This window comes from Antechinus flavipes, chromosome 2 (genome assembly GCF_016432865.1).
Source record: "Antechinus flavipes isolate AdamAnt ecotype Samford, QLD, Australia chromosome 2, AdamAnt_v2, whole genome shotgun sequence".
Taxonomy (NCBI): Eukaryota; Metazoa; Chordata; class Mammalia; order Dasyuromorphia; family Dasyuridae; genus Antechinus; species Antechinus flavipes.
Window position 1 is genome coordinate 80,690,724 of NC_067399.1, and position 11,306 is coordinate 80,702,029.

The 11,306-nt window shown below is 35.9% G+C and overlaps 1 protein-coding gene across 1 annotated transcript in view; it reads left to right on the plus strand.

The window, feature by feature from the left end:
- NDUFAF7 (NADH:ubiquinone oxidoreductase complex assembly factor 7) overlaps positions 1 to 11,011 on the plus strand; it is a 21,611-nt gene extending 10,600 nt beyond the window's left edge. The window contains exons 8-10 of the mRNA XM_051975113.1: positions 6,974 to 7,117; positions 9,588 to 9,761; positions 10,495 to 11,011. Of these exons, the coding sequence (XP_051831073.1) occupies positions 6,974 to 7,117; positions 9,588 to 9,761; positions 10,495 to 10,695 (519 nt within the window). The 3' untranslated portion in view covers positions 10,696 to 11,011. The remainder of the gene's footprint in view (positions 1 to 6,973; positions 7,118 to 9,587; positions 9,762 to 10,494) is intronic.
- Positions 11,012 to 11,306: the final 295 nt, after the last annotated feature.

The following is an 11,306-nucleotide window of genomic DNA, read 5'->3' on the forward strand; positions in this document are numbered from 1 at the left end:
AGGTATATGCATGGGTAATTTTTCAGCATTGACAATTGCAAAATCTTTTGTTCCAACTTTTCCCCTCCTTCCTCCCACCCCTTTCCCCAAATGTTAGGTTGACCAATACATGTTAAATATGTTAAAGTATAAGTTAAATACAATATATGTATACATGTCCAAACAGTTATTTTGCTGTACAAAAAGAATCGGACTTTGAAATAGTGTACAATTAGGAAATTCCTGTGAAGGAAATAAAAAATGCAGGTGGACAAAAATAGAGGGATTGGGAATTCTATGTAGTGGTACATAGTCATCTCCCAGAGTTCTTTCACTGGGTGTAGCTGGTTCAGTTCCTTACTTCTCTATTGGAACTGATTTGGTTCATCTCATTGTTGAAGAGGGCCACGTCCATCAGAATTGATCATAGTATTGTTGTTGAAGCATATAATGATCTCCTGGTCTTGCTCATTTCACTCAGCATCAGTTCATGTAAATCTCTCCAGGTCTTTCTGAAATCATCCTGTTGGTCATTTCTTATAGAACAATAATATTCCATAATATTCACATACCACAATTTATTCAGCCATTCTCCAATTGATGGGCATACTCTCAGTTTTCAGTTTCTGGCCACTACAAAGAGGGCTGTCACAAACATTCTTGCACATACAGATCCCTTTTCCTTCTTTAGTATCTCTTTGGGATATAAGCCCAGTAGTAACACTGCTGGGTCAAAGGGTATGCAGTCTGATAACTTTTTGAGCATAGTTCCAAATTGCTCCTCAGATTGGCTGGATGTATCAGTGTCCCATTTTTCTCATATCCCATCCAACATTCCACATTATCTTTCCCTGTCATTCTAGCCAATCTGACAGATGTGTAGTGGTATCTCAGTTGTCTTAATTTGCATTTCTCTGATTAATAATGACTTGGAGCATCTTTTCATGTGGCTAGAAATAGTTTCAATTTCTTTGTCTGAGAATTGTCTGTTCATATCCTTTGACCATTTATCGACTGGAGAATGGCTTGATTTCTTATAAATTAGAGTCAATTCTCTATATAATTTGGAAATGAGGCCTTTATCAGAACTTTTGACTGTAAAAATGTTTTCCCAGTTTATTACTTCCCTTCTAATTTTGTCTGCATTAGTTTTGTTTGTACAAAAAGTTTTCAATTTGATATAATCAAAATTTTCTATTTTGTGATCAATAATGATCTTTAGTTCTTCTTTGGTCATAAATTCCTTCCTCTTCCATGACCAAAGCATTTTTAAGCACCTACCATGTGCTATGCACTCTGCTAGACTGGGTAAACAAAGGCTTAAATGAAATAGTTCCTGCCCTCCCTTCTATAGGGGGAGATTACAGATACACATATAGGAATACACACAATAAATATATATATGGCATCTATTAAAATAGATCCAAGGTAATTTGGGGAGAGAGTCACTAGCAACTAGGGGTGAGGGGCTAAAGAGAAGTCTTATGCAGGAAATAGCCCTTGAGCTGAGTTTTGAAGAGAGGGATGTGAGGGGTAGAAGTGAGGAGATTGTGCTTTCCATTCATTAGGACAGCTAAACTGGGCAGCAGAATGCATGAAGAGGAAAATGGGGAGGAGGCTGAAAGGTAGCTGGGTGCCCAGTTGTGAAGGGTTTTAAATGCCAATCAGAAGAGTTTGTATTGGATCCTAGGGGTTATAGGCAGCCACCTAATCTGGAGTAGGGCTGTAGGCGCACCCCTTTGGCAACCATGTGGAGGATAGTTCGGAGGAGAGGAAGACTAAGGCAGAGATCCCTCAGGAGGCTATGTGAATGGTCCAGGCCTAAAGTGAGAGTGATCTGACACAGAGAGGTGATGGGTTATAGGAGTACAAACAAGGAGTCAGATGAGGAGGCATTGCAGAGAGAGAACTGTAAGAAGGGGCAGTGACTGGACTCATGGGATGGCAGAGAGTGAGGAGACAAGGATGCCTCCAAAATTGTGAATTGAGGTTGCTGCCAGGATGACAGTGCTTCAGTGAGAAGAGGGAAGTTCAGATGACGAAAAGGGAAGTAATTGTGAGATGTCAAAGGTATAGTATAGATGATATTATTTTTTAAATTATATTATTTTTATTTTTAAAATTATTGATACATTTTTAACACAACAGATACTTCCCAACAAATACCAAGGTGAAGTCCTTTAAAAGCTTATTTCTCTTTTTCTTCCTCCAAAAATTAAATTATTCATTTTTAGTAGAATTGATCATAGAATTTTAGATTTAGGGCTGGAAGAGATCAGAGAGGTCAGTTAATCCAATCTCCTCATATTACAGATGAGGAAACTGAGGTAAAAAGAGTGACTTTGCCCAAGGTGGCACAAGCAGTAGGTGACAAAGCTGGTACTGAAGCCCAGGTTTTCTGATTCTGACTCCAAGGCTCTTTTCTCTGCATGATGTTAACCTAAATAATGCCTGTATTTGACCAGCTCTATTTCCCCTTTATTGCTGCATTCATTATGTATATTGTTCTTTTGCCTCTGCTTTTCTCATTCCACATTGCTTTATACAGGTCTTTGTGTATTCTTAGGAATCTTCTTATTTGTCATGCTTTGTGGTACTTCAGTGGGTTATAATTTGTTCAGCTAAGATTGAGCACTTATTTTGTTTCCATGTAGATATATTTATATATCTGTGTGTGTGTGTGTGTGTGTGTGTGTGTGTGTGTGTATGTATACGTATGTATGTACACAAGCATAGAAGCATACATGTGTTCAGTACTTTGGGAGATTGTTTCTTTGTTGGCATCTTTTAACTTTGAACCACTAAATGTAGCAATAACAGATTTTTCTTCCTGTAACATTTTAAAGGGTATTAATATAATCCTGTAGTACATTTGTAAATTTCTAATTTTCATAAGAAAATTACCTTTATTTTCATCAAAATGAATGTTCGAGATCACCTCAGTTCTCTCCAAGCCCCTTTACTCAATTTGACCATTAGATGGCAGGCACACTCTGGTCAGACTGGCATTTTAAAGACCGACACAGTTCTCTATTGAATTGACCAAAACTAAGATTCTTTTGGTGCATTGTTTAAATAAAATGCTGATTTTTTTTTTAACTATTACTTCTAAGGAGTAATCAATCTACAACCTATGGATCTTTCTTGACTGTATGGCAAAGTGAAAAGAGTGCTGGATTTGCAGTGAGGGATTTGGATGACTGGGTAATCATGTCACCTCTCTAGACCTCTTCTTCATCTGTAAAGTAAGAGACAGGACAAGATAGTCTCCAAGACCCTTTGAAAATCCAGATCTATGTTGATCTTATTTCCTCAACTGTATGCACTTTCTCTCACAACTTTCTAATATTTCCTAAAAAAATTAAACTTAGCATTTAAGTATAGTACTTCAATGTTAGTAGCTGATTCCGAAAGAGAGAGATTGTATTATATTGACCTTGCCCTATATTGACCTTGCCCTATTAATAGTCAAGAAGTTGGAGATGGGCATTTTACAGTTCAAGTTCTATTCTTAAGCTAAAGGTTCTTGAAGACAAGCGGGAATCACTATCTAGAGTATCATTTTCACCCTTTTGGCTCCTTAAACTCACCATAGACTATCAGAAAGCCTCTTTTCTCTCTTAAGATAGAACATAATCAAGCTGTCTTTCTTCAGACATGCTTATTTGCCAGAAAGATGTTTTTGTCTTTCTCTTAATTTAACTTAGCACTAAGACTGCATTCCAAAAAGTTATCCAACTTACCAGTGTAATTATTCTTTTCTGTTTCAAACAGAAGGGCCCATATATTTTTTTAACCATTATCACTTATTAGCTTTTAAAGGATCCAGTTGCCCAAACATATCAGCCTTTTTTCATAAACTACCTTTTTTCTTTTTTCCTATTCATCTCAAAAAAGAATTTCTGTACAAGCCATAATTAATAACTTAAGAGAATAAAGATATTATTTTCTAACAGATTAAAAATATTTAAAATATAAAGCCTTCTGTCTTTATCCATGTTAATAAACTATGATAGTGTTCATTTATCATTTAAAAAAAATTATAAAACTAATGAAGTTTCCATTAATGAAGTTAATCCATAATCTCTAAAATTTTATCCATCTGATCAACTGATGAATAAAATTAATGGGCAGAAACTAATTTATCTTTCTGATAGTCACTTCATTTCTCTGATTAACTTCCCTAGTTAAAATGAATTTTACTGCATGTTCTCTATGATCCTTTCTAGTATAAATAATAATCATTGCACCCATAAGTATGTTTCTTATTAGTTTGGAGCTTTGGACATTCTCCAAAACAAATAAATAGTGATGGAGGATTTTACGGTTACTCACCCATGTGAAGTGATGGATATGACATCACAAGGACTTCCCACAAGATTACAAGAAAAAAAGTACGATGTTAAAAAATGAGCAATAGGCTAACTACTCCATTAGGGCTTTAATGTTTACAAGTGCTTTATGTCTAGTATATCATTGCTTCCTCCCAACACACCAGTGAGATTGGTGCAGCTGTTCTTCCTGTACCATGTCTCTTGTGTTTCACCACTTCTGTCCACTCAGGCCCTCATCACCTCTCACCTAAGTTAGTGCAGCAGCTTCCTGATTGCTCTTCCTGTCTTGTCTGTTTCTCTTCCAGTTCATCTTAATATAGTTACCACTGTCATTCCCCTCAGGTACAGAACTGTGACTTTCTTGTGTATTCAACTCCATTTGGTTTCTGTAGGACAAAGTGTAAATTCTGTATTGTTTTTTTAAAGGCCTTGATCCCATATCAAGTAGTGACTTCTTAAAACTTAAAAAAAAAAAAAGTGCAATTAATTTCATGGCTTGCAGTATTTAAATACGTTTTGCCAAACTGATAATATTCCAGTTATTTTCTACATTATTATGTGGTACTTTACCACCTGTAATGACCGTGTATTTAAAATCAGCCGGAGTCAGGAATTCAGGTTAAGGGAAAAATCTTCAATATTTATTGAAGTGAAGAGGTGAATAAAGATGCGATAGCAATATGGGCAAGAAAGATTGCTATAGTAATATGGGCAGCTGCGACAGGAAGCCAGCTAACAGAGAGCGATGTGACCTGAGCAAACCCTCGCAATAGCAATCCCCAAAGTCTCTCCTTCCCCTTCCTTTTCCACTCCCCTGCCTCCACCCACCAAAAATCGTCATATCCTATACAACACATCAGGACTTGCACAAAGAGTGGACGGGGGCCATTCTTTCTCCAAGCTTATATATTAATAGAGTATGGTCCAATTACTATTTAGCCTCATGTGCTTGGGACCTCAGTGCATCAACTCAAGCCTCAGCCCATTACAACCACCAATCCCAATCTTCATTGCATTTGTATGAAACAATAGGCCTGGTGGCCCAGAATTGCTTCATTTCACATCTGCCATTATAATGTGGCTCATTTATTCTTAATTTTTATTTTTTGAAAATGGGCTAACTTTGAAGAAATTTTAGGAAATGTGACATTTTATATATGCATATATATGTATACATACATATATATGTATATGGATATCATATTTCCTTAAATATATACACACACAACTTGTCTTCTCCTTGAGAACAAGATTGTTTAATTCTTTGTGTGCATATCCCTAATGCCTAGCACATAGTAATATTAAATTTAATACTTGTTTAATTGATTGCATAATGGTATAAATGTCCCAAATGGAATTTGAACTTAGGTGTTTCTTCCTTCAAGATCAGAATTCTGTCTCCTTTTGAAGGGCTCTGTTATAGAAGTATCTGTTATATACTTACTCTTTTTTAATTCTCAGAAGGAATACTAGGAGCCACAGGCTGAACTTGCAGAAAAATGGATAAAATTCTACATAAATTCATGTGCTCTAATGTTTATAATTATACAAAAATGGAATCAGCTGCTTTGTGTGCTAAAAGGTGCCATGCTTCAAGCAAAGACCACATACCTACTCTCTAGGTAGGTTTCAGCAGGGATTATTACTGTTCAGGTAGCCATTGTGAAGAGGGGAAAAGTGGGCAGGCAGGGCTGCATCCTTTCATATTTGAACATGATGTGGCCATACATTATCTAGATTAAAGCTAATTTCACACTTATTTGGACATCCCATTTAATAGTGTTAATCACAGAGATTGCCATAAGTCAGATGTCTTGTGTACTTGCTGCTTTTCCAAGACACACCTGGCATTGGACTGAAGGAAGATTTGAGCCTGTGTATTGACCTAAATGCCCTTGGAGTTGGAAGAAATGGATATTATATGAAACCATCCCAGAACTATCAGAACTATTGCTTGTAGAAGTTTGCAATAAAAAATAAGACAAAAACATTTTTAGATATACTAGCGTGTGTGTGTGTGTGTGTGTGTGCATGTGCATTCATGTGTATAATAGATCTCAGCAACTAGGGCATATTAATTAAAGTTAACAAATATAAAATTCATTTTTTGAATCACCAGATAATTACATATCCACCATTATGGTAGGTGCTATGGGAAATTCAAAATATACTTGGAGTTTACTTATAATTTATTTGGGAATTAATTATCTTGAATTGGGGAACTTCACACAGAGACATTGAATTTAAAGGATAATTTTAGATGTCAATTGGGTCACCTTAAGATTTATGTCACCAACAGTTATAATGTTAAGCGTGTCTTAATCATATTTATCTAAATAAAATATCTAAATAAAATAATATAGACACCTGAATATTTTCATAGAGGAAGCCAAAGTTCTTTACTAGTAAGTGAATACCAGATATATATTTATATATATTATATAAAATTTTAGTTAATTATTAATTAAAATATAAAATATATAAAATAAATAAATGTATATGTATATTTACACATAGAGTAATATGGAATTATTTAAAAGGAACACTGATTAAAAAAAAGTGAAAGCTGTTTTTTAAACTAAGATAAAAACATCCATACTAATAAAGATTTGTGTATGATCCTTTTTGACTAATTGGTTTTGCATTCTTATCTGTGCTAGTCCAAGGAAACAAGAGATCATGTGGAAGTATGTCCTGAAGCCGGTGTTATTATTCAACTGCTTTCTGGACGTATTGAAGAAAATGGGGGTGCTGCTCTGATTGCTGATTATGGACATGATGGGACAAAGATGGACACTTTCAGAGTATGTCTGACATAGTACTATCTATCATAAAAGCAAATTTATTTTACATTTTCAATTCTTCAGTTTTGTTCACCTGGGTCTTTTCCACTTACAGATTAAAGCTGTCAATAATGGTACAGTCCCTCTGCCCTATCCCAAATCCTATCCCCAAATTCCCCAAATCCCTGTTTCTCACCCTGGCTTTGTATTATTTGGTAGGCCCGTATATATGTGTACATGTTATTTCCCCAATAGAGCATAGGCTCCTGGAGAGTAATGACTATTTCATTTTTGGTTTTGTATCTCCATTATCTAACATAGGGCAGAGTACATAATTGTTACTCAATACATATTCACTGGTTGGTTGGTTGGTTGATCCAGCAATTTACAAAGACAGGATCTAGCTAGCATGGACAACTTACCATATGCCCTACTGCCATATACATCTCTCTCACTCAATATGTTTTCAACTTTTGATCAGGAAACAATTAAATATTTGTTCAGGAGAATGTGGCAGTTTTACACCTTATGGCTTTACTCTCAATCCGTGGCTTCCCGAACCAAAGTTCCTTTTCCTTGATGAGCTTCTCAATGTGTATTATGCCCCTAGGACAATGGGAACTCTTTAAGGGCAGGTTCTGTGTCACTTATATATACATAGTCCAGTATCTACCATAATGCCTTCGATGGGGTACCTGTTTGGTCTTCATCTTCTCAAATTTTCACCAGATGGCCTCTTCTCCCAACTTCTGGCCTCCTTGTCCACCCTCACTTTATGTCCTTACATTTTTCAGTCCTGTATCATCCTAATCATTTGCTTTTCTACTTTTTCTCCTGAGCTTCTGAATATCATTAGAGAAGGGTTTCTTAACCTAAAGTTTGTGAACCTTAAAAAAAAAAAAGATTTTGATGACTGTATTTGAAGTCTGTATTGAATTCTAGGAAGGAGTCCATAGACTTCAACCAGACTGTGAGAGGCTTCTGTGATAAAAGGTTAAGAACCCTTGCTTTAGAAGAAGTAACACCTTGTCAACTGAATTCCCTACAAAGTCATATTATCTCCTCAGCTGTTCAGAAATATTTCTTTCTTCCTTGACTGACTATTCTCTTCTTCTTCATAATTGTTCTGAGCCTCTTTTCAACTTTCCCAATACCATCCTTATATCCTTGGCCCCTAATTTTCATGGAACTTAATATTTCACATTCTGGACTTAAACACCAAAAAAAAAAAAAAAATGAGTATTTTCATATAAACATAGAATGGAAAAAAGAGGGTTTTACACAAAACTGCAAATCTCTATTATACAAAGTATGCGTTTCTTTAAAACTATGTAATAAGTTTAACATTGTAACTTTCAAAGCTGTCCTCCTCCTGTGTTTCTCTCCAAACTTCCTTGCTTCTCTTCTGTACTCTAGTTTGTCATTTATTTTTGGATAGGGTGGGAGTTACTGCCTCCTTCCCTCTCACCCTTCCCCCAGTGGAAAAGAAATAAAACAAAATCCTTGTAATCGGTGTGCAATTAGCCAAGCCATTTTCCACATGGGCAGCATCCAAAAATGTCTCAAGTCCATGCCCTCTTGGTTAGAAAAAGGTGTCTTCCACAGATGCCATTTTGTAGATGAGGCAATTGAAGCCACTGAAGAATATTTATTTTGATACCAGAGGACGTGGGGAAGGGCACTGACTGGACTCTGCCTGAAGGGAGCCACTTTGGAACAGTCTAAAGATGCCATTTTCCCAGAAGACTCCAGGGCTGGCATCATGGATGCCCACAGTACTGCTCACTTCTCAGCCCCTTGCAGTATGATTTCCAACTTCACCACTTCCTGAAATGGGTCCTTTTTTATAAGTCTTTGTCATTCTTTGTACTTTCTTCTGTACACTCTTTGTACCTTGCCAAAGCAGGTACTTAACAATTGGGGTTTGAAGGAAAAGCACAAAGACTGAGCGGCCTTGTGACTGACTCTTCCCCCTGAGACAGTCTGGTTGTGAACTGCTCAGAATACTGGCTACCAAAGGGTAGACCTGGCATACGTCACTGGGCCTGGACTTCCAGCGTGGCAAGACTGCCCAGAGCTTGGGCGCCACTGGCAGAGCCTCGCAAAACCCAGGGCGACTTTTATGCTGTAAGAAGCATCAAGAAGGGTTTTTGTGGAAGATTAATTTGATAAGCCACCTTATTTTTAGATAACCTTTTCTCTCAGATCTTAATCCCTGATATTAGCCGCCTGTCTCACTTCTGAATTCTTTCATGACTTTTCCACATTCTTTGATTTCAAAGCCTAGCATGACTAATGATTCTTGTAAGTTGGCAAATCTTTTAGTTGCTATATTCTTAATTATTCCAATATTGTGTTTTCCTCTTAATTTTAGCTGTAGTACACATAGGCTTACATTGTCTATAATGGCTTTGAAAATTATTGCATTTTTGTTCTTGCAGTTTGGTAGTCACAAAAGATAAAACTAATTATTTCCTTAATTATATTTAAGGGCTTTTGTGGTCACAAGCTTCATGACGTCTTAATTGCTCCAGGAACAGCCGACCTAACTGCAGATGTGGACTTCAGCTACCTGCGTAAGATGACTCAGGGGAGAGTGGCCTCTGTGGGACCCATACAGCAGCAGCACTTTTTAAAAAACATGGGCATTGATGTTCGATTAAAGGTAATCATTTATGGATTCTTTTACCACTGCATGTTTTGTAAACTTTCTAACTTAATATTACTTTAAAGAAATGTCTGAAGTATAAGCAAAACAAAGACTCGGCTTCTTTCTTCAGTCAAGCCAAAAGCCCATGGTCACTTTAGGCAAGTGACTGCTTCTATCTCAGTCTGTTTTCTCATCTCTGCTTGTGCTTTACAGTCAGTTCTTTTAAGTAGTTTGTAGCACTCATAGTTCTGAAGATGTCTCAATGTTAGAATCCTAAGCGTAGCAGTAAATGCATGTGAACATGGTGTTTTTAAAAAATCTATTATCTTAAAGTTAAGTGAGACTGGTGAATTTGAAGTTCAATTATACACATATATGTGTTTATCTTAAAACCCGAAATTTAATGGAATTCATAATATTGTTGTACAAAACTCAGTACCAGCGTTTTGTCAGTAGTATACTATTTAAAATGTTATTTCAAATGAGAATATTTAATTAGTCATCATTTCCTCAGGTCCTTCTTTTGTGTTATTACATTAGAAAATAGAGCCAAAAAAACCAGAATTCTGAACTTAAAAATTTTAGGGAACTTTTAATCAATTGTCAGTCAGTGCAAAAAAATGGCATTTTAAGTGCATGACTTCCTCTTTTGAATCTGAAAATTATGTGCAGTTAGTATCAGACAATTATTAAACCAATTTTTGGGGGACCTGTCAGTATTACTAAAAAAAACCTCTTTTTGTTTCAGGTTCTTTTGGACAATTCAAATGACACTGCTACACGGCAACAACTAATTCATGGTTATGATATGCTAATGAATCCCAAGAAGATGGGAGAACGATTTAATTTTTTTGCTTTACTACCTCATCAGAGACTTTCTAGCGGAAACACCAATCAAAAATCATTACCCTCACCTGTAGCTGGCTTTGGGGAACTCACTTGGAAGTGAAACTTCAGTTTGGATTCTTCTCTGTGTACTCACCTCCCCCAAATACCTCCTTTCTCATTTTGAGTTCCTCCCACAAATAAAAACAAACTAAAGAAATTTCACTTTCAACTTTGTGTACTAGAAGTAAATTATTTCAAAATGCATCATCTTACTATCTGTAAATAAAAATTATGATGGCTTGCTTTTGAAATGGTCATTACGAAATTTTAAAGTTTTATATGGATTTTTGGATATGAAGAATGTGTTTGATTTAGCAGTGAATTTAATATGAAAATGGAAATTTCCTTTCATTAATAAAATTAGTTGATGAATTCAATTTTTTCTTCAGTTATTACTCTTACACTATGAGTAGCAAAATGTTCACTGTACTTAAGTAGATTTGAAAATATGATGCAGGAAAATAAAACCAATCCCAAAATTGCTATGAGGAAGTCATATCATGTTAATACTTTTAACTCAGTAGGAAAAAAATTTGTTTCACAAGTTGAAAGCAGAAACAAATAACCAATATTTTGTTCTAGAGGAAGATTAAAAGCCCATATTTGTAATGCCTACTTGACTGAGGTCATTCCCATCTTAGAAGTAAGAGGGAGTATATATGCATATTCTAC